At 35.9% G+C, this 27,716-nt stretch overlaps 1 protein-coding gene across 1 annotated transcript in view; it reads left to right on the top strand.

Moving 5' to 3' along the window:
- ATG5 (autophagy related 5) overlaps positions 1-27,716 on the top strand; it is a 71,684-nt gene that overhangs the window by 18,741 nt on the left and 25,227 nt on the right. Inside the window, exons 5-7 of the mRNA XM_074150401.1 lie at positions 1,024-1,186; positions 12,257-12,351; positions 26,370-26,487. Of these exons, the coding sequence (XP_074006502.1) occupies positions 1,024-1,186; positions 12,257-12,351; positions 26,370-26,487 (376 nt within the window). The remainder of the gene's footprint in view (positions 1-1,023; positions 1,187-12,256; positions 12,352-26,369; positions 26,488-27,716) is intronic.

Below are 27,716 nucleotides of genomic sequence, written 5' to 3'. Positions count from 1 at the left end.
TGTTTGGAGTGGTCATAAGCAACTGTGAAAAGAAGATGAATAAGGAGGGGATAAAACATGCTGGGTTTTTAAACCTTTGAAAACTAAAGACAATGAATTTGTGATAATGAATGCTTGTATTATCGTAAAATGGCAAATGATACCAAGTGTTGGTAAAAAAAAAGAGGAATAACAACTCTACCTGTACACCTATACAGTGCTGAACTGCTGATTAGGTAATTTCCAAATAAATCTTTTTTTTTGTACTTGAAAAAGATTTGCTACTATAATTGCTAATAAATGAATTGGGAAAGGTAGTTGCCAATTACTAATGGGAAGAAAGTTACCTGAGGAGTGGTCACTGTGCATCTGCAACGCTGAATGCAGTGTGCCAACTCTAACAAAATAAAAGGGTTTCATTTGGAATGAAGTGAAGTCACAGGAGCTAGTAGTAGGCGTATGTATTAGGTAGAGTTGGAGTTTATGAGGAATTCTGGTATCTTTGAGCAAAACATTTGTAAATGGCACATATGCTATAGTTCATATATGCTATAGTGAATGATGATACTTGGAGGAAACATTTTTCAAAGGCCTGCATAGAAATGTGTGCTAAACTGCCACTGAGAGTCAATAGGAATTGGGTGCTTGTCACTTACTCTTCCCCCTTTCCCCCTGTTCACTGCCAGAGAATTGAACATCTGCTTGAAAACATGTTAAAACTCTTCATTTTCTGAATTTTGGATGTAAGGGCCTAAATACATCTATCGATGTATTTAAATGTATTTATCAAACTGATGTTGGGTGGTTTAGAGTAATTTCTGGTTTTACAGATCATTCAACTTCTGTTTTTCCTGAAGTGTTTTTCCACTGGAAAACCTTTCTTGTCAGCAGAGTGAGAGAATGGTTGTTAGCTTCTTCCATAAGTAGAAGATTCCAGTGTGGTTTTTTTGTATGAATATAAACCTGATAAAATTATCATTTATTCTTTGTCTTCTACGGTGTGTTACGCATTTATTTCTCTTGATCTATCTTTTCTCTTTGTAGAATTTTCCAGAAAAGGATCTTCTACACTGCCATTCTAAGGATGTGATTGAAGCTCACTTTATGGCTTGCATAAAAGAAGCAGATGCTTTAAAGCACAAAAGTCAAGTCATCAACGAGATGCAAAAAAAGGATCATAAGCAACTGTGGATGGGATTACAGAATGGTAAATACAATGCATCAAGTATTAATTATATTTAGGTCTAGTATGCTAATAAATAACTTCTTCAAATTTTAGCTGTGGTAGAGGATATAAAATGTCATTGTTCTGCAGAATTTCAGTCTAATATTATGGAAAAGATAGTTTTATTTTAAAGTCACCATTTATGTGATAATCCAAATGTGGCTTGAGTTATTCAAGGAACTAAATTGGGTCATGACTGTTTCAACAAACCAAAACTAGCAACAAAACAAAATAAACAGATAAATTTTGTCTTGTGTACTTTTATGCAACTGATGGTCTTTATCTGGGAGACACCTGGGGTGTAAGTGTTGTTCAGTTGTTCAACAATCTTGGACTGTAAAGTAAAAAAGGTTGCCTCCTCTTGTTAATGCTTTAGGTAAAAGATACAGGTAAACTTTCAAAAAAGTTGCCCAATAGATGAATAATTTTTCTTTTCTCTCTGCCTTTTTTTTTTTTTCCACTGCTGATACTACCATGGCTTTCACAAAGATTTCTGCATAAATAAGTATTGACTTGAAAAAGTCAGAAAATAATTCAGAACAGGATGTTCTAAAATAATTAGTGTTCTTACTTTGGACAGATGGCACGAATCTATATTGCAGTGCAAAATATAACCTCTGTTTTTGAAAGAGCGTCTCCTCTTTCTTATCATGGTTCTTAGAGGCCTGCAAGTTGAAAAACTTTGTAAGTATTTCAGAATCTGCTATCTGGAATGGGTGGTAATGCCACTTTCAATGTGTTTTTCTTATCTCCTGAAGCTGTCATTTATATTATTACTGGTAAATTTATTTTACGGAAGCTGTAAGCATGAAGATGTTTAATCTGTGTTGAGATGCAAAATACTAAACACTTCAGAATTAACATCTTCCCATATGTTTATAAGGAAAATTAAATGAAATGGGAGAAGCTTTGAATGCAAGAAGATTTGAGGCATGTGTTTGTGTTAGACAGTCGGGATCCAAATTAGTTTGGGTTTAATGTGTGTATCTAGTGAGTGTGCGGGTTTTCTGATATTTTGTTGTTGTTGTTGCTTAATAGTACTGCCTTTCATATTAAAGGTACTTCTGTAATAATTTTGATGACTAAGTCCTTATTAGAAACTCTGGTTTCTGTTATTTATTTAATTGGGGGAGAGTTAGAAATTGAGGGATTATCTTAATTTGCCTTTTGAGTGGTAAGATCTTGAGGGATTCTGTATGTATCTGTATAATTTATCAAGAAAGAAATTGCACTTTATCTAGTTCAATTCAAAGTGCTTCTTGAGAGATTCTGTTTTGTATAGATATTAGTCAGCAAGCTGACTGACAATATATTAACTTTTGTGAATCAGCAGTAAATAAAGAGTTCTGGTCCACTGGAGGCCAGAATCAGTATAGAAATAGATGTTTCCTTAAAGCTTACTTTGTTACAAGTCAATTTAAACCGCAATTTCAATAATTCTGTGGGGAAAAAAAGTATTCTGCTGGAATAGGATTTGTCTTGCAAGCGGTTTGGTTCGAGAGAAGCAAAATGCTACATCAGCACATCTTTTTTCTATTTCAAGAATTTTTAGCTTTCTTGCAAAAAGGAAATCCTGTCACTTAGTCCTGGTGCTCAAATGTTCCCAGCAGTGCACTTTATGAGCTCTTTTTGTTAATGCTTTTTTAAATTAAAACTAAAAGACCTCTAACATGATTTATGAGTCTAATGAGTTATAATAATGATAGAAGAGTTGACTACACAATGAAATGGTATGAATTAAGGTTCTTTTCTTAAACAGAAATTATAGAACCTTGATACCCTCAATATGCAAGGTAAGAGAACTGACATGCTGTATTTTTTTTTCCATGCTCATCGTAGGCTCTGTCTTTTAGTTGATTGTTTGTCTAAGTATCTTCAGTTGTAGGGAAACTAGAATTTTACTGTTTTGCTTTATAATATTAAGAACAGAGGTTGCCTAGCAAGGTTGATTTCAGGAAGGTTTCACTGTACTTAATGAGAAATTGCACCTGTGGAATCTGACACCTAAATGAGAAGTTTAAACAATCTTTTGAATACTTTCAAATGCTAATTTTAATTTCTCAGCTCTTCATAAAAGAGAAACAAGAAAAGCTTGTGAAACCAAGAAAACTCTTTTAAGCGTGTTGTATCTTTCAGTATGTTTTTATAGGCTTTCGTTTGAGATGTAATAATTTTAAACCTCTTTGAAACAGAATAAATGACCACAAAAAAGAAAAGAAAGTAGCATTTGTGATAACTGCCTTGTAAGTAATGATACATCTGCAGTCTTTTTTACTGTGAAACTTCAAACAATTTTCTTCTGTTCTTAAATATAGGAAGTGTTATTTGTTTAACAAGTGATAGCAATACTTACAGGATATGTATTAAACTTAGGGTTTTAGAAAAAAAAGAATCCAATTTTGCTGGTTTGGAGAAATGTAACTACCAATTAAAGTCTAGTTGCATATAAATGTTTCTGCTAAGAAGGAAGTACTTGAACAGGTGGCATGAGAAACTTTTCAGATCTAGGGGAAGAGCTGTAATAGTGAATTTGTGGTAAAATCCTATGCTGGTAACAGCTGGTAGGTGTTCATAACAACCTTCAGATCCCTCCTCCCACGATTTTTGGTCTTGTGTTAATCTGGTACCAAATCAGGAAGGTAAACATACTTTCCTGTCTATTGCTTGTGCTGTGGTTCTGCTTGTTCTTCAGACTTACGTTAGCCACTTTTTGTCTACAAACCAGATATTTCTTAGCTAGAACACTTCCTTGGGATGGGTACATCTATGTTGCCCTAATTTTGACCAGCGTCATGGATGTCTGATTGTGGTAGGGGAGCAATGACAGCAGGCTATATAGCTATACTGACTTCTGTTTCTTTGTAAGAATTGTTAAAATTTTTTGGTCGGAATTAATGGAAAATGTTACTACTGTTCTTAGTTTTATAGTGTTAGGGCCATTTTTATCATGGATAAAGAGGATTTTCAAGTGGGTGGCTTTTTTCTTGCCTTTTGTGTGGAAAAATAAAGGCTTTCAGCTTGAAACCTTAAGACTCTGTGGGCCTAGTGATGACTCTGGATCAAACAAATGAAATCTCAACTGTTTTTAGGGGGAGAGCTATATTTTTTGCGTGGTTCAAAGAATATCTATAACTTCAGTATATAATGGTTCTGATAAAGAAAGATTCAACACAGCTGCTTTTCATCAGTTGTGAAGAGACATAAGCAACCGTACCCTGAAATTTTCACAGGCATCCTTTATGACTGGTGAAGACTAGCCTTGGTATTTCTGATACATGGGTGGGGAAATACACAGTAAAAACTCATGGCCATTTTTAAGTCTTCTTTATATGTTATAAAATTATTTTACTGAAAATATTATGGAAAAAGAACGTAATGCTCATTCATACTGTGGGGCTTACCAAAAGTTAAGTGGCCATATTGAAGTGTTCTTAGTAAAGGAGAAAAATCCTGCAAACATTTAGAATATGCAATATTTTATCTTTTACTGACAGAATCAGGCCTGTGTTTTCTTGCCTTTCTTTCTAAATCATATCTAAACCAGTGTTGGGTTTTTGACACATGGCCCACTCAAGTTTGCTGTGTATGTTTCCCTTCTTTGTAGGGAACTGGTGGGAACAACCTTGTTCTTTACATCAGCCTGAGATGAGTATGCTTTGGTAGCTGAACAAATCTCTGATCTCAGCTGGTCATCTGAGACATAAATTAGGCAATGGGTACTTAAAAAATCTTCAGGAATTTAACAGGAGAATGAATGTAAAAATAAGCAGTTCAAAGGTGGGGAATTGATGGCACCCTGAATTCCACCACCACCACCCCCTACCACCCGTTGGCTTTCTCTGCTCCACTCTCAATAAGGGGTCAGAGCAGAGCTGCTGTGTTTGTAGGACCAGTGAGAGTTGGTGGGTCTCAGAGGGCATGAAATGCACAAAGGCAGAAAAGGGAGGAAAGCAAAAGGTAACCCAGCACTCAGAGTAGCATGAGAGGAGGTTGTCTAACAATAGGTACACAGAGATAGAAATGCTTTCTAGTGTTTCTACCATCTTCTGTTAGACCTGTGTGTCTAATGAAAGCTGCTAAACTCTGAGGGAGCAAGCTTGGAGGTCTCTGCTTCTTTGGTAATCTACCAACTATATAATCTATTAATATATATTGGAGAGTATGAATTTATATACCTGTTGCAGTTTCAAGGGCTTTGTGTTTTGTCCGCATTTTTACTCTCTTCGTCCTGGAACATTACCATTTCTTTAGAAAAATAGCCACATTCCAGACTTCCTACTGAAGCAGGTGTACCTTTCATCTTCAGCCCAAATCACAAAAAAGCTGGTTCTCTACCTTCACTGCTCTAGTCTTCAGTATTTGGTAGACTTGGATTCAAATTGAGAGAATCTTTGACTGTATTTTTCTAAATCTATTTTACTTAGGTGTAAGTGATGCAGAATCTCTATTTTTTACTGCCTCCTGCTTTCCTTCCTCCCCTCCCCCTCAAAAATATGTCATTTCCTCATAGATGTGTAAGGTCTAACTAAATTTCAAAGTAAAGTGTCTCTAAAAAATTGACTTAATTTTTAAAATTAAATTTCTTCAGTTGTTAAGGGTTTCTTACTTTGCAATTTGTTCTAAGTTACTTTCTGCTAGCAAGCTCCTGAATTTGGCAGATGCATTAATATGAAGGTTCCTTAACTTTTAAGAAAAGCTGTATTTTAGATAGAGCATAGTACAGGGAAAGCAAAGTAGGTTAGCAAGTTATGTGGAGATACGCTGGTCTATTTTTCATGTGTATAAACAGAGCATAATCAGAGGCAAAGAAGGTATTAAAATATCCAGGCTCTCTAGGCTTGGAGCAGAGAACTGGAGAATGGGTAAAATTGTCTGGAGTCCTTCTCCCTTTGACTTACTCAGGGAAGTCTGTAACAAGCCCTGCTTCTCTATTCTTACGTAACCTGTGGGTTATGTGTTTCAAAAATGGATTATGCGTTTTTGCTTAATAGTCATCAGAGCTTTCTTTTTAGCTTAAGTGGTAATACTGAGATCACCTGCTTTTAGGCTACACAGAAAGCTTAAATTTGATAGGGTGTATGTGTTTTCATATTTGAATAAAGGAAAGAAAGTAGTCCATCTTGATGATTTTCTTCCCCTGAACCTTTTCCAGATAAATTGATGACCTAGATATAAAGGGAGGTGGTGTTAAGGAAACAGTGTACTTAAAGTGAAACTTCTGTTTCGTGAGTATGTTTAATAAGTGAAAAAAAGGTTGGTACGGTATGGCTTCCTTGTGTATATTAAAAAGGGGGGGAAAGGCCTTTTTATATCTGATAGATAATCTGAAGAGTGAAATGCTGCTTTGTCATGCAGTTTTCAAAATGTCCTGTTAACCTGCGAAATTTGAGCCATATGCTTTTATTTCTTACCTTCGAAATACTACTTGCTATAAAAACTAATGGATAAATTACAGCATAAAAATAAATGTGTAATTTAAAATGTGTAATTACAAGGCAAAATTATGACTACTTCAGATACGTACATTCATGTTGAGTGTTGTTGCTTTGCTATCTATGAAGTGAATAATATTTCCACATATTTCTATAGCTAGCTTCTGTCACTTACATAAAGTCAAAACAGTTCTGGGGTCCTATCTTTCCATATCTGATAGTTAGTCTTGCCTGAAGGTAGCCTGAAAAGACTAGTAAACTTGAGTGCCCTCTTCAGTTGTGGATTTATATCATAAACCATTATCTGTCAAAATATTCAAGTAGTCAAAGTGTTTAATAGAAAGAATGTTTTAACTGGGGATGGTGGCAATGTGTAAAATAGAAAAGAATAAAAAAATGTTACATTTTAATGATGCCAGACCAGTATTTCAAACTGTGTTCTCAAAACGCTGGCACTGAACTGTAGTAGTCAGAGTCAAATATGTATTGGAGTCTTCCTGAAGTCCTTGACAATTGTAATTATCTGTGTTTTTATTATACAAGAATAAGAACAATGCATTTAGATGGCCTAAAGTCATTTAGAGACAGGTCTTTAAATAGCTAAGAAATGAGAGTAACCAACTATAAATATTGTTTCTGAATAGCACAGTACAGATACTTTTGAAGTGTTTAAAATTTTAATCTTTTCATCAGCAAAGCTGCTTCATGCTTGAGGCATACCACACAAAATTTAACCTTTTATAAAATTGGTTAAAATTGCTCAGCAGTCAGTAGAACTATGCATGCATGTAGAGTCTTAGTCTTCTTGGAAACAATGTGGAAGTAGAATTGATACTAAATTTTGAGAAGGCTCCTTTCTGGCTTTAGCAGTTAAATGCAATGCTTGTTAGAGCACGAGTCAGTAGAAAATATACTTACTTTAATGTTAAGGAAATACACTTTGCATCCTTGACTTGCAGCTGTAGCTGTCTGTAGAGTTTATTTGTTCATATGTATGCCACCGATTAAATCACCGGTGAGTTTATATGTGACTAAAAGAAAAAGTTAGAGGGAGCATTTGACACACTGGAGGGCAGATCTGTTGTGCAGAGGGACCATGACAAGCTGGAGGTCACCAGGAGCCTCCTGAAGCTTGCAGACCCAAGTGCAAAGTCCTGCACCAGGAGCAGGGACATCAGGGCAGGCTGGGACTGACTGGGGAGCAGCTTTGTAGGACTGGGTAACGGTGAACAACAAGCTGAACGTGTCTGTTGCGTGGTGTTGCAGAAATGATTAACCAGGGAGCTGCTTTAGTCCTTGTGCCCACCCCCCCAGAATATAGCCAGATGGTGAGTAATTATTCCCCTCGGCTCAGCACTTGTAAAGCTGCACAGGGAATGCTGTGTCCTCTTTGGCACCCCAGGACAAAAGAAATGTTGGTAAACAGAAGAGAGTCTAGCAGAGCGCTGCTAGGGTGATTAGGGGCTGGAGCATATGCTGTATTAGAAGAGAGAGGGGGAACTACCTTGCTTAGCCTGAAGACAAGGAGGCTGAAGATGGATCTAGTAGCTACTTTCCACTACCTAAATGAAAGGCTTGTAGAGAAGATGGAGTCAGACAATTACAGAAGAACACAGTTACAAGTTGCAGTAGGAGGAAGTCTGATGGGATATTAGGGTGGGGGGAGTGGAGATGGTTGAGTGGAAACCCATGGAGATGGTCAAAACCTGACTGGGCAAGGCCTTGAGCAAACTCATTTAACTGTGTGCAGACAGCTCCTTTCTGGGGGCAGGATCTCTTAGTCCAAAGCTTGACCTCCAAAGGCACTTCCAGTCTGATGATTCTGATACATCAGTTGGAGAGTCTTTGGTCTCTTAGTTAATGCTATGGTTGGTTCTGTCCAAGTACCTGTAACTGTGCATCACTTCTATGGTTCGTATGGTTATTAGACAGTGGTAAACCACTGAGAATAGACAAAAGTTTTGTGTTTTTTAAACTCGAGGATTGGACATGTTTTTATGGAAGCCACAGATTGGTATTGCTTGCATAGAACTAGACATACCATTCAATTCCAAGCATTTTTTTTTTTTTAATTTATCAAACTAGATGGCTTTAAGAAGAAACCATGAATAGTCCAGACAAAATATTGTGCGTATATGCTAACCTGAGGGCTACATCTGTTCATTCACTTTTTTGACTTTCAACTGGATCTCTTCTCCACTATTTGGTTATTCACTTTCTGATCTTTGACGTAAAATACAGGGAGAAAAGTTTTTATATTTCACTTTAGGCAGAAGTATATAGCAACCATCCTCTCTTGTTTAAGAAATATCATTAGTAGAGTCAGGTGAAACTTATATTGTCACTAATCTCACTTCTGTTCAAATCTTACCGCCATTACTTTAAATATTGTTCAGATATGAACATCTGCCTTCTGCAAGTACTGGTTTTTGCTAATACAGAAACTCTTTAACACATTGGTCAAGCACTTTCTTAAAAACAGATGGATTGTGGAAAACAAAAGTAATCAGATTTGACTATTACGGGAGTTCAGATATCATGTAGACTGCATAAGTTTTTCGCGAGGGAGGGAGATGAGTGTGTAAAGTGGTTTTGCTGATAGAGAACTCTTCCTTGTTTACTGGCTTGATGAAAACTCAGTTTTGTTTTGATTGTCAAACTTCCGGCCAGCACCTTCTGTCTTTAAGTCCTGTCTAGCCAAAGCACCAGTTAGTTCTTATAGCTCATCATAGCATTAATAGCTTCCTTAGTTCTGTTTTGCATAAATAGGAGGTACTGGCACACAAAAATGGGAGAAGGATGAATCCTTTCACTTATATTTTCAAGGGGATGGGGAAGAGGGGGGAATGTTGTCCAGTGTTGGGTTTTTTGTTTGTTTTAAGCTTTGACTTTTAAGGGTTCTGCAAAAGCAGTTATTTGGGGATTTTGTATTTTGGAGCTTTCAGATTCTGGCATTCAGCCAATGCTCCTAATGCTAATAAAAGCTCTTGCCAGGTCATATGTATCAGTATGCAAACTGAATAGCCTTTTCCTGCTGCTTGCTTTAAAAATTTGTGTTAATTTTCTTACACCCAACTCAGTTTCCGGTAGTAAAAATACTGTATCCATGGAAAGATGTTTGGAGGGCAGTAATAATAAGGTTATGAGGAAAAATAGTTTAGATGTCTTCAGACAGTGCTGTACACACAGTGGAGATGTGTTTTAAGATGTCTGACTCTATTAGGTCTAGCTGATTTACTAGAAAGTTTTTCATTCCCTGGGATATCAGGTGGATTGACAGAACATACTTGATTACAAAAGGCAACAACTTCATCATTCAGCTGTTGCAGACTTATTGCTGTTATATTTAGAAACTGCAGAAACTATTTGAAATTTAAACATCTTGATAAAACAGTAGATTGTCTTGAGCATTGTCTGACTGTTCAGAGAATAATCTGAGATGTGTAAATTTGTAAATTTACCTGCCTTATATAAGATTACCTGCCTGATTTGGGAGGTGAGGAAGCTGGAATGAGGAATAGAAGTTAGTTAACTGTACGGTACCACTGTTTAACTTTTTTTGTCCTTTAGAGATTTACTTTTTTGCCATATGCCACAAGGGACAATATACTTAAACTCCTACCATAAGTCTGTTATTTGTTCAGAATTTCTTGTTCTTCTGATCCCATAAGATGTGTTGCTCATCTCTGTTGAATTTTGAGGACAGTAAGCTGTTTATCCAACTTTCCTAATTACTGTATATGAGCATTAAACAAGTAGATGAAGTTAATGTTTGTTTTATTTTTGTTCAGGTAGGATGTCTCTAAATATGCAGATTCCTTATTTAAGAGTCCACTGAAGCTCACTAGTTTAAGTAGGTCTTGTTTGTTTTGTTTTGTGTATCACCATAATTAATAGTGTTGTCAGCTGAGTTTATAGTCAAGTGGTAATTGAAGTATAAATCGATCAATGCCTCCTGTAGGATGCCTGTCCACACAATCTGTAGTGGTAAGAAAGCTGCAAGCCATTCTCAACGCCATCTCCAAGAACGAGGGAAGTATGCTGAATCTTCACCTTCCCGCTCACAGAGTTCCTGAGGAGGATGCAGTTGTTCTTTGTGTTTAGATACTGTAAGAGTAAACCTCTGACTCCGTAGGCTGGGGTTCCCAAATGCAGGCTTGCTTGGGTACAGTCAGCTCTGGGGCCACCGCTGTCACTGCCACCTGCAGAGCTTCCCAGCTGGTGGGCTGTGGGGTAGCACCCTGTGTCCAGGCAGCTCCTCTTCTCAGGCAGGTGCCTGCATGGTGGTGCTGACTGCAGCTCAGGTAAGTGCTTATCAAGAGGTGCTTGCTGCTAATCAGGAAACAAGGGTGTGGAAGTGCTTTCTGAGATAAGTATCAGGAAACGCTCCTACTGAGTACCTGGCAGGAGTTTGTTTACAGTTTCTTGGAAATTCCTGCAATGTCTTGTAAACCCTGCAATATGTATTAACTATTGGCAGGCATCTGTGCTGTACATTGGAGTGAAGCAAATCTCAGACCTTTTTAATTTTTTGCGATTGCTTTAATTGTTATGGGCCGTTTTGGAAGCAAGAAGGACCTTTGTTTTGCAAATAGATTTCTGAATTTCACTTTGCTTCGGGGTGTGTGTGTGTGAATTCTGCAGCAGTTATACTGCCAGGCTTCTTGAGACTCGGCTGAACGTTGTGCCAAGGAGAGAAAAATCAGAGACTCTGTGTTCCTTCTGAAGAAACATCTGCCGTGTTTGGTGTGTTGGAGAGTTAGGGCCTGTAAGGAAATACATCCCTTGCTCTTCCTCTTCTAAAGCTGCCTTCTCTAGTAAGGCTGGCAGCAGCTTTATTCATCTCAGCTCTTCGTGTTCCTTTCTGTCACTTTTGGTATTGGTTGTTTTCTTGATTTGAATAATTAATTTGCATGTGTAAAAACCTTTACTGCTCTAGACCTATGCTGTCCTTAATACATTTTAAGTGCAAGAAACTATTCAGTTCTTGTAATGTCTGAGCAGGATGGTGTGCTGCCTCTGGCTACTTTACTAAACCTAGTTACTTGGATAATATTAAAAAGCTGTGTTTCAAACAAACTTTTATTTTCAAGTTGTGTCATGAAATTGGCAGTATGTTTTCTGGTTATATCATATATTGTTGCAATTTATTTTAAGATTTACATATCCAAATGTAAACCCTTCCAGAAGTTTTTCTACTGCTTTAGTTTCTCTTTATTTTACACCTATTGTTCATCTATAGTTAAGAACCATTAGACATTTTTAACAAACTGAGACAGTGTGGACCAGTAGCAGCAGAGTGGAGAAACAAGCACTGTTAATTGAAGTAATGAAATCCATAATTTGTGGCCCAATATTTCTTTAACAGTGAGAGATGCAATATGAATTCAAGTTGCTTTCTCTTTCAGTTGTGTAAGTTGCCACATCAGTTTTTTCATAGGAGAACTCAGATGACTTACCTTTGGCTTCAAGCTAAGTAGGGAAGAGAAATGTGGGGAAAATAAATTCATACAGGCCATGCTTCTGTAAGGGAAGTTTTCATGTTGTTCCAATTGTATTTCATTTACCTCTTTTAGCCGAAAAAAAATGTTATTAACAAAATCCAATTTTACCTTTACAGATAAATTTGAGCAGTTTTGGGCAATAAATCGAAAACTCATGGAGTATCCTCCAGAAGATAGTGGATTTCGGTACATCCCATTTAGAATTTATCAGGTAGGAGACAATGAAATCAAACCAGTTTTACCAGGCTCTTCCACTGAGATGTCATATATCATAACCTGTTTTCACAATTATACGTTCCCTTTTCTAACATTATGGTAAAAGTCTGTATGTTCATCTTTCCTGAACCCTGGAGTTGTATAAATTAACAAGGACAAAATTGACTGTATTAAATTCTAATAGTTAATTACCATTCATTGTGTTGTGTGTAGTACTTGAGAATGTGCTAAGGCTGGTATAGATGATGTTTGTTTGTTTTTAAAAAGCTAGTTCTGTCATTAAAAATAACTGCTAACTATGAAGACTGCTTTGGATGGAAAATGCCCTGTAAAGGATCTAAGACAAACATTTCAGGAGCAAGTTTTCCTTTAGCCAGTGTGGAGGCTTCTTTTGTGTTGGCATTATAAGGTGAAAGTAATGGCATAGATCTTGCATCTAGTTCTTACCCGTGTCTTCTAATTGTATGTTTTACAATCCAAAACTAGCTTTGAATATTTTTTTTTCTGATTTAATACACCAGTGGTCTGTTTTTCTCAGCAGTTTACTTGGAAACATATTCTTTAGAATCCTTAAAATTTTTGGGTGTCCCCTTAGTTTTTATAGCATTAAGGTCACGATGAAGTTTGGAATTAAGTATGGTTAAAAACTTACACAGAATTCATGTAGCCTCTCAGCAAATTAAACAGTTCTGCTCTGTTTTGTCTTTGAAATACTTTCATCTATTTACATTTGTTTTGCACCTGTAACTATTGAAAAGTCCTTTAGTCAAAGTACTGAATAGTCTGATACTACTTTATATCGGGTTTTAATGACTATACAAACCTATACAGTCTTGCAATGGGACTGAAGTAACTTTTAATGTTTGATATAAGATATTTACTGTCATAGTGAAACCTTAGATTGAGAACGGAAGTCAGTTATTTTGTCAGAGATCATAGCAGATGGCAAGGTTTGTATAAGTATCAAAAAGTTTGTATCAGGAAAAGTAGTTCACTCGCAGCATTTTGTTTGTTTGGTAAAAGGTGTTTGTTTATTCACTAATAAGTGGGGGTTTTTTAAAGTCTTTTCATAGAAATTATGTAAATGGCTTGTGAAATGAAGGTTTTGCTGTCTGAATAAGGTATAGACCTATAAGCCATGAGGGAAATTTTCTATGGTATCACATGATTTCATGCTAGTAAAGCTTTTTTTTTTTAAAAAAAATCTAATTCAGTAATGTTTATCCATTTAACCAGTAGTACTTATCTTGATTCTCATTATCCTTTCAACTGGAAACTGTTACTTGCTGTAGTTTAAACCCAAAATATCTAACTAAAGAGTAGAAGACCAAACACAAATACAGATCATGCTGAGTCAGCCTTCAAGAAGGTTGATGTATATTATTTTCAGTAATGCTGCTCTAAATATTTCTAAATATTTTCAGTAATGTTCCTCTTTTTTAAAAAAGTGGATGCAGGTGTTTCTAGGTTTTTTGTTTGGTTTGTGCACTGATTACTGCTCATCATAAGAGTCTATGTATTTAAAGGAATTTTCAGAAAGTGTTAGGGTGAGATTATGATTTGATTCCAAGCAAGGAGTTAATTCCTGTAGTTTTAACATAATTTTACAGTACTTAGTGACAGACTTGCATATGCTGGACTAACTGATTCAAGAGTATTCTTAAGATGTATTTAACCCCCACCCTGATTGCATTTAGTTGCCATTAATACTGGGAGAAGTCCGCTTTGCATTCTAACTGGTTGCTTGCATATCCCTACATAAATACCTGGAATGAAATTTAGCCTGGATTTGTATTACAGTGGATGTATATTCCCTATGTGTTTTCACATAATGTTTTTGTAGATACTTAAGGATATACAAGTGGATGGCAGGAAGTTACTAGGCATTGTCTTCAGTGGGGAGAGTTGCTCCTCTTGGTCTCCATACCTTTTATTACCCCAAAATTATTAGAAGGAAATTCTATGATGGGATCTGCCTGAATTGTGTTTTGGCAGTATAAGGATGAATTTGTTTTTCTTCAAAGAAATGTATTGGATTATGATATCAATGAAGAGAAATCCATCTTGGCAACAATTAAATGTGTCTGAGAGAAGCTGCTGCAGGAAAAATATGTGCAATACGGTAACCTGACATGCTTTTCGCTGAAGGCCTGATATTTTCAAAACTCAAAGGTTCTTTCAATTGTAAAGCTTGTCTATTAAAATACATTTCTAAAGAATAATATGAATCATATCTCGCGTGGTATCCAAATCTGATGGTGTGTGTGGGAGAAAGAGATGGTAAAAATACGAACGTCCTACTTGGGTAAGTCAGAACTAAACTAACCACAGGTAATTTTAAAAGCCCTTGTCCAGCATCCCCTCTTGTGTAGCAGCTAAGATTGGACCAGAATCCTGGCATCTACTGTAGAAGATTAAGAAAAAAGACTGAGTATCAACTCATTTGCAGTTTTAAGTGTTAGCTGAGAGATTTTGGAGATTTTATTACCAGGTGTTGCAGTCTAAACTGTGTCATATGGAACTTGCACCAGAGGAACCTTTGACATAGGTGGAAACTCTTTCTACAAGAAACGGTTTAAAAATAGTAATTATATTTTTGTGACACTTTTACTTAAATGCATAAAAAAAAAAGCCCCACTTTACCTCAGAGGTATAAGCTGCTGTGTCTTCAGTTGGCAGTTGCATGAAAACTTTTTTGCCTTCTTGTCTGATAGTAGTTGAATAGAGTGCCTTTTTCATTTATTCTTTATGAGCAAGAGAGAAAATAATAGTAATGTTTTGAGTATATTATGCGTTTAGGAGTCCTGCTTTTCTTGTACTGTACTAGAGCCTGTTTGGCTTGAGGACTTTTTCCCCATGTTTATAAGACTAGCTGGTTTTGTACTTTCTAATTGAATAAACTATATGGGTGACAGATGGCAGGAAGTTTTTGTCAGTCTTTGCCTCCAGGCACTGTGATGGGGCATATTACTCAGGCACCAGAGAGGAGTCTCTACGTGCTGATGGAGACTGCCCTGATAAACTTCTCTCTGCTGTCTTAAGCTGCAGATGGGATCACTTCATGTCTCAGTTGTACACTCAGTTTGTACTCATCCCTGAGTTCTAGTATCTTGCTCTCTCCCTGTGTTATGCTCACCCACTTGCTTGCTCTCTCCCTGTCAGTCATCCTCCCTTCCTCTGGAGTCTGCCCTATGAGTATATAGGAACTAGAGTTGTTGTAGATAGCATTTCATTCTTGAGAATAAAATTACAAAAGTGTGTGAAAGAAAATGCATTCAAACTATTCATGACAAGTTCTTCTGAGCCTTTCTAGAGTCTCACTTGGCTAAAGGCAGGTTGGCTGTTGATGGTTAGCCATCCCAAGGGGGCATAATCTGGGATTGTTTATTTGCTTGTTCCTTTATTTGGGTACTGGGACGTGCCATGGTACTGCAACGAGCATTTCCTTTGCCTCTATTTCCTAAGGGGTTTGATTAGGTTATTAATTTTATTGGCTAATTACATAGTAGGCCTTAGCTTTGAAAGATTTTGCCTATCACAAGTCCCTTAAGCTGTTGTGATTAAATTGTGCAGTCACAAAGTTATGACATTTATCTGCCTTAATAATGTGAGTGGAATTCTTCATACTTCATAATATATTGGTTAAATCCAACACTTTGCTCTTTATGTCAAAGTCGTGGTACTAAGATGTCTAAATAGAGTCAGATGTCTACTGTGACTTGTCCTCTGAAAATAGCAAGGTGGGAGGGGGAAATGAAATATTCTAAGACATTATTAATACCTGGCTCAATAAATGAATCAGAAGCCCAAGCATGGCCCTTTTCCAAGCAGTGGAAGACTTGTTTATTCCTATTTCCACATTAATTGGCAGAGCTCCGATAATCAACTGCAAAACTCATTACAAGTATGCAAATTAGCATCACAGTTTGCCCCATGTTATGACAGCCACTCAAAAACTGATCAAAACAGATTGTTTTGAAAGGTGCTGGGTCCACCTGTAAAGTTCTCAAGTAATAATGAATCCATCCTTTTGCACTACTAGATTTTTAACATCTCTTTTTTTCTTTTGGGCAAAAAGCCTCATTGCCTTTTGAGGCTGAATTTATCTGCCTTGACCTCCAGTTTCTAGATTTTTGTTTTGCCTTACACCACTTAAAAGTCATCTGACTTTCTGATCTCCAAATTCACTTATGGAGTGATTTCAGCAGCTTCAGTTTTCTTTGGTAAGCTGAATCAATTGAGCTCTTTAAGCCTCTTGTCATGAGGCTTGCTTACCAGCACTGAAGTTGATTTTTTAGTCATCTTTTCAAACACCAGCTGATATTTTGATAGTCCTCAAGATTAGTATTAAAGTTAGGGAGAAGCAGAGGCCAAAGATAAAGTTTATTTCTATAGGGTTTTAGATCAAAAATACTTCAAGTACTAGTGGGATAGAGGTAAAGTTAGCTGCTACTTGAAACTGCAAATCTGAACATTTTTATGACAGCAAGCAAAAGAACTGGAAAATGTAAGTGCTGTTGACCTGAAGAGGGCAACACAACACAGCAAGTTTCAGCATCTTGTTGGCTAGTGCAAAATGCTCTTAAGTAAACTCATATGTAATACCTCATTTAATTTTTTCTTATTTATTAAAAATGACGTTTTCATAAAAAAACCTGTTGAAAATAGACCAATTTATATTTAAAAAACTTATTTTTACAAAGAGAAAGTTTGAGTGAACAGGAAAGTAATGTGAAACGATGGTTAATTTGTATAATGGTTGTGTTCAGCTGAATTTTCTGTGCTGAAAAGAGAAAAACTGATTCATCATCAATTGAGTACACAGAATGACTTATTCTAATAACTGATGGTTCAGCACTGAAGAAACAATAGCACACTTTCCCCAGTTCTAAAGCTGTTCAGAATCAAAGCTGTGTGAATGAGAAAGTTTAAAAACTTCAGTAGGCAAATATTTTTCCTAGTGCCTCATTATTGGGGAAAAAAAAAACCCAAACCAAAACCCCTTCTAGCCAGTATCGCATATGGGCACCATGATCCATAAATTGCTATGAATATTTGTTTTCTGAACTTGATTGTTTAGTTCTGTGCTGAAAGTAATAGCAATTTGATAAGTTGTCGCCTTGAGTTGAAGATCACTGTCACCACAAGTTGTGGTTCCATAATTGTGGGAGCTTTTCTGGTCCGTCTAAGTGCAAAGTGAAATGAGCTAGCTCAAACCGATACTGTTAAAGATGACTTTTTTTACATGTTTTGTATTAAGGAATGTCCATGCAGTTCTTTTAAAAGAACTTCAGGAACCCACGTGCAAGATCAGCCATGTGCCTTTAAGAATCTCAGTACAGAATGGGGGCTGTCAATCAGAGTTTAAAAGAAAAATTCTGAGATTATAAACTGTATTTGTTGTCAGATATGTGACTAAAGTGTACATAAATTTGCCCAAGTTATCTGTAAAACTGTCAATCTGCCTAGTTCAAAGCTATTGTAAAAGTTACGTAGTGCTCAGGGAAGGAGGCGCAGAAGAGATGAGGCTGTAAAACCTCAATTTGGGTATTTTCTCAGAGCAACGGTTGAACTGTTACCGAGGGGGATAGTTTTAAGCTAGCTCAGGCTTGTCAAGAGGAGCCACAGTAATCAGTTGAATGTAGATGTAGCTTATATACAAAGAATAAAGTAGGTTTGCTTTTATGAAAAATAGTTTGTTGAGGTTCTGAATTACATTGTAACTAGTTTAAAATAATTTAGGGATATATTGGTTTCTGCATATTGGGGAAAAACTGGGTAGTATTTTGTTTTAATTCCTTTTTTATCTTTTCAGATAGTGTTAGAAGAATCTAGGTGTATCAAAACGTAGTAGCATCTCAGTAGTTAATTAACTTTGTGTAAATGGTTATGTAGTTAGTTTTTTTTGTTGTAAGTAAAAGATAAATCAACAAACATTTTAAGTTATGATGAAATAATGAACACTTTTGGTGGAAAAAAAAATTATCTGTTCCTAATTTGAAAATGCCTTATCTTACCAAATGTCTTATGCACTCCCTAATCACAAATTGGTAGTTACTTTTTAGCAAATTATTTTTGTGTAAAACTCTAATTTGTCATCTTTTCTCTGAATTGGCTTATGATAATGAAGTTGGATATAAATAAGTTTATGTAAATGTTCATGCTACAAATTTGAATTTAAACTATGAGGTTTGAATTCTTGTGGCTCTAATTCCCTAAACTCTTTTATTAACGTAATAGTCTTGTATATTTATATAAATTTGTTATGAAAGTTAATATATAAATGCAATTTTTAAAAAAATAATTGCATTTTTCACTTCAACCTTGACTGTTAATTCTTAAGAATATGAATATACTGAGAGGCTGGGATGAAGACAATGAATGAAGCAGTAATTCAGTTGAATTAGGTCTGTGTAGAGTTGCTGTTCGATCTTGTAATTTAAATGCAGTGCTCTTTAGTATATTGCTGCCTTTTGATCATTAAAGCTGATCACTTTAACTTCTCTGTTTCACTCAGTTTAGTCAAGACAAAGTGATTTGCCACTTTCACTGCGCACTTCATTATGTGGTCAGGTTCTTACTTGGTAGCAAGAGGGATTTTTGCTACCCAAAATTTGCAATCCGGAGCTGTATTCCTCTCAGATTGACTCTCGTACTCTGACATTATAGCAAAAAAGTCCCACAGTTGGTGAACTGCTTTACATTCAGAAAAAGGGGAAAAGCAGATACGGAATTTTTTTCTGTGGAGAGATGAAGAATGACATCTTGAAGAGTTATTTCTGTGGCTGTGCAGCATATAGAGTGCCTATTGCTTAGGAATTAAACTAGAACAAAGCCTAGCCTATGATGATGATGCAAATAGATGAAAGTCAGGAGTACCTGTTTTGATTTGTCAATGTCAGTATGCCATCTTATTTTTCCTTTACTTACTTTTAAGAAAAATAGGTAAATAAAGCAGGTTAACTTTGCACAAAATTGAGAATTAGAAAATAGAAAGTTGGTTTGTTTGGTTTTTTTTTTTGAAAGTACGAAGACTTGTGTTTGCACTTTCCAGAAGACTGAAAGCAAATTGTACACAGCTAAGTGTGAAACGGAATGAACCTTTCAGGAAGTGGGACGCAACACCACACTCTAGGAATACATTATGAATTAACAAACATAATTTTCTGAAATTTTGCTTTCCTTGACTATACGAGTTTCTTCTAGCCAATCATTATTGTAGAAAGCTAAGGAGTATTACTAGGTTTAATGCTTTTAAGTAGATTGAAAGTGTTATATGAAGTATTGTACTATTCATTGCTTTTAAGCAAATAATGTTATATTTGCTTTTGTGGATGAAAAGATTCCAGCAAAGGGCCACTAGAATTATTAAGGGACTGGTGTATCTAATATGAGGGGGGGAAAGGTTGAGAGAGCTGGGACTGTTCAGCCTAGAGAAGAAAAGGCTTAGGGGTGATCTCATCAATCTGTACGAATATCTGAAGGAAGACTGTATAGAAGAAGCAGCCAGGCACTTTCCATTGGAGCCCAGTGACAGGACCAGAGGCAATGGGTGCAAACTGAAACACAGGAGGCTCCATCTGAACATGAGGAAATACTTTTTTTGCTGTGAGGTTCACTAAGCGCTGGCACTGGTTGCCCACAGAGGTTGTGGAGTCCCCATCCTATTTTGACTATGAGGGATAGTCAAAAGCTGCTTGGATGCGGCTATCTGTCTGTAGGCAGCCGTGCTTGAGCATGGGATTTGGACCAGATGTCCTCCAGAGGTCCCTTCCAGCCTCAGCCATTTTGAGATTCTATGATTCAGAATCAACATGTTAGTATGCTGAAAAGCCATGTGGAAAACCCTGTTCTGTCCAGCCACGGAAGCTTAAATTGTTCCTTAGGAACCATTGTTCCTACAAATTCTGTGACAGGCTCCTACTTGATGCTACAAAGCTAAAATCTAGGATTCCTAGAAGGATCTGAGATATGTTTGTACCTTTTTTCTCTTTTATGCCTTTGTGCAATGTGATGTGAATGTGTTTGACATGGACACAAAATCGGTGTGGACAGTCTGATGCACATTTAGAAGCGGTTAAGAAACTGAAGTAGTGTGTTCTATTCTGAGGTGTTACAATTAGGCCAACCCAGGGGTGTAAGATTTCTGTATCTGACATTGAGATTTTTAAAAGCTGAAGTCAAAAAATGTTGTCTTCGGATCATAATCAATAGAAGTACTGTAGTTTTGTTGGACATAGCCATTTTTGAGTCGTTTGCTATCGTACAAGGTATGAAGTGGGAAGAAACATATCGCTTCCCTATTTATTTTTTTCCAAATATCTAATGAAGGTGTAAGAATAATTTTTTTGCTTTAAATGTGTCTTGTATCTGGGAGGAATCTGGTGGGTTGTTTTTCTTCTGCTTCTGAAATGCTTTTTGAGTAATGGCAGCTTGTTAAGAAAAGGCTTCCTTCATTTGTGTTGAAATGAATACATGACCATTTATTGAATTCTTTGGGAAGGGGGCACAATTTAAGTTTATTTGTAATTAACAAACATGGATTATTTTACATATTTTATTTTTTTAAATCTGTAAATTTGAGGCTAACTTACTGGAATGTAGTGTTTGTGCATAGGTATACTATACTACAGTTCAGTAGTGAAAACGAAGTTACCATGATGTTGTGTTTTGGTATTTAAATAATGGATGTCAAGTTTTGCTATAACTTGAATCTCTAGCCTTAGAGTTTGTAAGTGTATTATTTCTTAGCACACTTGGAAAGTACAGTTTCAAGGTTATCCTGACTGAAGTGAAAATTTATTGCTTATAAAATAGTTGATAAAGAAATAAGAGTATAATTATTTTTGAAATATTTCTGAAGTAAAATACCGAAGACTGCAGCTGACACACAAATCTTTCAGAATTTATTTATTTAGAAGCATAAACTCAAAGGTATGCTGGGAAATAGCAGCAATTGTGAATATGGAAATATTTTAAGATTAAAAACAAGTTAAAAATAAGATCCAACCATAGGAGAACAAATCAATTTAAATAAAGCAGTCTCCTCTGTTTTTTAATTTGAGATTACAAATGGAAGTGAAAGGGAGAATCTGAATTTTAACATAACAAGTTTATGCCTAGAGTAGTATCTTCTTCAATACGTGCTTGCCCAGCGCTTTTTGTAAGCTTTTGTTAATTGAATGATGAAATAAGAATCACAAGTATCACTTAAACAGTATTGATGTTTTTAGCTACATGATCACCTTTACTCTGTTGAGGATTTAATTAAGATATGAGTATCACACTAGATTTTTCTATTGTCCTAGCATAAGCTTAAGACGCCTTAATAAGTGGAACATAAATAAATACTTCAAAATATTAAATAGGTTGTATAAACAAGAAATATGCAGGAAAGTGCAAAAAAGGAATGCTAGAGATATTGGCCAGTTATTTATACAGAAATATCTTGCAGCATTTAATTCAAGTTACAAAATTGATTTAATCTGAGTTACACCAGTCATTGCAAAAGCAAATTATTGATTTTTAGTTTTGCTTTTGTTTAAGAACAAGCATGGTTGGAGGTAGGAAGCTTAGAAAGCAGCACTGAACAGTGTGGGAAGAATTAGAGGTCCACACAATTTTGCTTATAAAGCATTTTGTCTGCTATGATCACCAGCTTCATCAGCCTGCAGGCATCCCAGTAATGCAGAATAACGAACATGAGTTGAACTTTACTGATTTCTTTACTGTATAGTCACCTGTTTACTTTCTAGATGATGATAGTCAATGTTTGCCCTGCTATTCAAATGTTCTTCTCCCTCCTACATCACTGATGCTAGTTTGTTTTGGCCGTCTAATATTAGCTGTTTACATATGTAAAAGCTCTCTCTGATGTGGTAGTTTTTATTCATTGGTGATATTTTCCAGAAGCCAGTCAAGTGTTTCTATTGGCCTTATTCTGCAAGTATCAGGATATATGAAATGAGCTTAAAAGCCAAGTAACCACTCTTAGCATGTGACTAGTTTCTGAATGGAAGTCAAAATATGCAGCAGTTGAAGCAACTGTAGATAAGATAAAGTTATTAAAACCATAAAACTTGGGACAAGAGGTAGGGCAAGATCAGGAGGGTCACCTCAGGCTAAGTCCTTAGATCTTGCTTTTTCTACACACAGAGGAATAGGTTTTTCCCAACCTGACACAAATTCTTTATTACCGGAGTTTATTAGTGATTTTCAGTTGTAGCTGCCACTTCCATTTAATCTTTCAGTGTGATAACCTGCCTGTCTAGTTTCCAGTGAGTGGAGTCTTTTTTTTTTTTTTTTTTTTACAAAAACCAAACAAAAAAAAACCCCAAACAAAACAAAAAACAAAACAAACAAACAAAAAAACAACAACAAAAACCAACCAAACAAAAAAAAACCCAGAAACACTCCTTGTGCCTTTTCTACAATGAAGTACCCAGTGATTCTGGTTTAGTATTAAGAAAAAAGAAGCCAAATTTACACACCCAAGGGAAAAAAAAAAAAAAGAAAAAAAAAAGAAAAAAAAAAACCAAACAGAAAACAGCAGAAAAACTGCATTTCAGCTCCAGTGAAAGAGCAGCATTTCAGATGGGGCTTTGCAGTATCTTGCTTTCAGACAGACATGGTATTGTGATGGTTTTGTGACTACAGCAATTTGTCATATTTTCAGTTAGTCACTTTTTCATTGTGCATTGAGATTTTTAATTGAAAACATTTCTACAGAGCAGAAGACATCTTAGAAAATATATGGAAAATGGACTTTAGAGTAAATGCTTAATAAAATTTATATAATTAACTTTATTTTCAGGGAGTAGTTAATTTTCCTGCACTTATCTTTTTGAATAAAATAACTTAAGTCATTATGCAAACTCTTATTGTTACTTTTAAAGCTTCTCAGTTTAAACAAAATGATAAATTTAAATTATGAGATTTTTATTTTTTTTTTAGTGTAAACTGGTTCATTACCAAACAGCACAGATTATGAACTTGACAAGTTACTGAAAATCTGAGGGAGTAAGTAGGAAAGTTTCAAGTTTTACTGTTTTAGGCTGCCAGTTTATGCACATGTGGGGATTGTAAGAAGTTCTTTTTTTACTTTCTGCATTCAATATGTATGGTAACTTTTATTTATTTGAATACTGTTAGAGCAGCAGCAGAGTGTGTAGGCAGAAAATCCAAATCCCTTCCTCTAGATGGAAATACTGGTAACTGTGATTTTTCCAGATTAAAACCCAGCAGTTCATGAGTTATGTTTTTTATTTTAAGATGCATCCTGTATAAAATATCTGACTAATTAAATTGTGGATTTCATTTGGTGTTTGATGTTCTGTTGATTCTGAAAAGGACCAGGCAAGCTGACTACTGTTTTTTTGTTTGTTTTTTTTTTTTTTGTTTGGCAGGATGATAGGGAAGAAAACGAGTTATAATTGCTAGCACGATATGTAACTATATAGCTTGTCTCTGATCCTGTGAGGCTTTATGCTGCCTTAAAAGGCCTCTTAAAACTCCCATGAAATCACAGAACCATTTGGGCTGGAAGGGACCTTTAAAGGTCATCTAGTCCAACTCCCCTGCAATGAGCAGGGACATATTCAACTAGATCAGATTGCTCAGAGCCCCATCCAACCTGACCCTGGATGTTTCCAGGGATGGGGCATCTACACCTCTCCGGGCAACCTGTTCCAGTGTTTCACCACCATCAACATAAAGAATTTCTTCCTTACACCTAGTCTAAATCTACCCTCTTTTAGTATAAAGCCATTGCCCCTTGTCCTATCGCAACAGGGCCTGCTAAAAAGTTTGGCTCCATCTTTCTTATAAGATGTCTTTAAGTATTGAAAGACCCCAATAAGAAAATAAGAAACTGCAAAATGCACTTTGGAAATTCTTATTGTAAAAATCTATTGACGGTAACCACCTTTGCTTGCATCCTTCTAGTGTTTATTTCCACTTCTACTACTCCAGATGGTAAGCACTTGGGAGCTGTGATTAGACTTCTGTGAATGATGGAGTTTATTTTTAAAAAATAAACTCAAAATGATAGAAGATCATTTTGACTGTAACAATGTTCTAGGGTTTTCATCTTTTTTTCTATTTTTTTATTTGTTTTGGACGTGCATTTCTTCAATATAATGTGCCAGAGTTCACTTCTCAAGTGTGGATCTGTCTGAGGTGGATCCTGCTGGCTGTGGCCTCCCATCATTTTCCAAATGTTCGGACATTTCATTAGCACTGTTTGTATCCTTATAACGCTACCCTGAGGACATAGAGAATTGACTGCAGCAGCTAGTCAGCTCCTTCTGATCAGTCTTCATGGGAAAAACTGGAAAAATGCTATTTTTCTATTTTTGGAGACTGTTGGCAAGAAGTAACACGTAACTGTGTGTCAACAGTTCTGCACTGTACTGCCCTGGAATTACTGTGGGGTAGTGTTACCACTCTTAGGAAAAGACTCCTTGCCCTGCTGTTTCAGAGAGGTGAATGACAATTGAGTTGTCGTGGTTAATCTACTGCTTGTGGTTTGTCATGTAGGTAGGTAGCAGAGACCACATTGTAACTTCCTTTCAAAATTAATTTTTAACTTTCAAATTTTTTCCAGTACTTGGTTGTGTTTTTTTTTTTCCCAAAAGTCACCACCAGGAGATAAAATACATCTTGATGTTGAGTTGTGTTGTTTTGTTTCTATTCTTTAATTATCATAGTAGGACAGGAACCACTTTCTGAGAAGTCGGAAACTAAATTTGGAAGGGGCGGTAGCTTGTATTGCTTTTTCCAATTAAGGTAGTATGTGATGAGAGTGTAATTTAGTGGAGCCCAGTCACCTGGAATGCAGGCCACATCAGCTGCTTTCTGGAGTTAGCTGCTAGCAGAAATACGTCAGCAACAATTTAGAGCTTGATTAAAATTTTGGGGTTGGTTGAATATGAGGTTTTTAACTTCTGTTTTCTGGCTCAGGTGCCCCAGTTGGGGAGAAGAGATCAGGTTGTCAGTGGAAAAAAAACTTTTCCTGCCCTTTCACTATGAGATGCTTGCTGAGCCTGGGATTGCTTATAGATAGACTCAGAGGAGGGGATTACTTAACACAACCACAGTTCTTAAATAAGTGCATCCGTAGATGCCATAAGCTACTTTGTTTCTTCTACAGAGTTGGGAGTTTTATTGCCTATATTGTGGACAGTGACCGGCAGTAGTTTCTGCTGGTCGACTTGGTTTTTTTTGTCTCCAAAAGAAATCATGATTATGTGCAAGATCTAACAGGACCCATAGTTGAAATCATTCTGAATTCCTGTGCATATTTGCAGCAGAAGTGGGGCATATATGTTCTTTACAACTGACTAATTCCTTAAGTAGGCATAAGACCCTAGGTTGTCTGTCAGAGCACAACACTTTTTTTTTTTTTTTTTTTTAATTGTACTCTGTTTCTTGTGGCTGAAATAGTTTGAATTTTTCAACATAGAATCTACTGGAAACAAATTCACCTGGCTTGCCCTCTAAGGGTACTTGTTTGCCACTGAAAGTGCTTAATGTGTTTCTAAAACAAGAAGATAGACTATTGCAGAAGGTATTGAAGATTTTTTGCAATTTTGCTTTGACTCAGCAAAACATATAGGCATATGTTGAGCTCCTAAGTTTGTGCCTACTGCTTGTTTTACTAAAATTTAAAATATATTAAAATGTTTTGTTCAAGCAGATTCCTATTGCCATAACAGAAGGGGATTTTTTTAAATTAAAAAATAAAAAGGATTTAACACTCTCATATCCATGACACTGTTTGTAAATTATCTTCACAGTTTTCTGGAGTGTCAACTTACTTTCAATTGTTAACAAACAAAAACTCCCCTGCATTTCATGATATGAATGGAATGCAAGGGGAAAAAAACCAGAAACGTCAGGTGTTGCTTCTGCTGCAACCTCTTGTTCTGTCCTATTTTCTGCCTGTCTCAAGTAGTAATACTACATATGTGCATGGTCCTTAAATTGTTTTTGCTAATTTTGTTGTTAAAACAGGCAACAACAGAGAGACCTTTTATACAGAAGCTATTTCGACCAATTGCTTCAGGAGGACAGTTGCATACTTTGGGAGATCTTCTAAAAGATGTGTGTCCTAGTGCTATCACCCCTGAAGGTACTGTAGAAATAACTTTTGTCCAGTAAGATATTTTCTGTTGATTTTATTAATTATTTTTTTTTTAATATTGGGATTTTGGAGGTAGAACTATGTCTCAGTACCAGACTTTGAGATTTCACTCCTTTCTGGCCCTATAGTGTGCCCATTATACATCACATGTAGTGTTTGGAAAGGACAAAATTGAGTCGTTAAACACTCCTGAAAAACTAATCTCTGGAAGTTCTATTTTAAAATTCATGTACTACTTTGCCATCATGCTGTTCTTAATAAAAATATTCACGTGTTATTTTCTGCATTTTTAAAATAGATTCTTAAAGCAATATCAGTAGAATTTTTATTTTAAGTTTCCTTTAATTTTGTATTGCATGAAGTTTTAATATGTAAAACTCAAAAATTCATAGAAATTGAAGATGTTTTCAGAATAGTTTTTTCCCTGTTGAAGCCCAACCTTTAAAAATGTACCAGAACAGAAAGAGATAGTTAGAAGGTTGTAATACTTTCTGTGGTTACTAAGTAGTATTTTGTGACGAGATACCCATTAGTTCATGTAGCATTCTATCGTTTCATACAATAGCATTTGTTGATCAGAACTTATTCAGAAAAATAAGCATTTCTGGATGTTATTTTAGCCTCAAACTATTGGAAGTCTGATATACTTCTTACGTAGGATGAATGTAAAAGTTATGTACTCTGCAAATTAATATTAAAATTATTTAATGTGAAATGTTTTTCATCTTGTTCTTGCTGTTGTCTTACCAGTACCTGTAAATGGGTAACTTTTTTTTTCAGTCAATAAATGGCAATTTGTTTTAAGAAATGTCTGATATTCTAGAGAAGATCTTGGCACAGAATATGCTGGTGTAATTTTTGAAAGCGAAGCACTAAATTTGCAGTCAGTGTAAAAAATCTATAAGATGTTGTACATAGAAGTTGTGTAATTCAAATCAAACAGTTGTAATGGATTTCTCTAAGCACAGTGATCTTAAAAATTTACTGGAATCTCAAAGTATTTTTTTTACCCTTTTTTAATACTTGTTATCACATGGAAACAACTTCCAAAAATAACAAAAGGTAAGAAAAACATGGAATGTTGCTAGCCATGCGTCCATATTTCCTAAAGCTACTATAAATTTTAGAGCATAATTTTAGGTAATGCTTTCAACTAAATGTCCAAAAGGTAAAGCAAGATACAAATAGACGCTTGAGTGTTAGCACAAGCAAGTTTA

The sequence above is a fragment of the Numenius arquata genome, chromosome 7 (genome assembly GCF_964106895.1).
Source record: "Numenius arquata chromosome 7, bNumArq3.hap1.1, whole genome shotgun sequence".
NCBI lineage: Eukaryota > Metazoa > Chordata > Aves > Charadriiformes > Scolopacidae > Numenius > Numenius arquata.
This window is presented reverse-complemented; position numbering and strand designations above follow the sequence as displayed.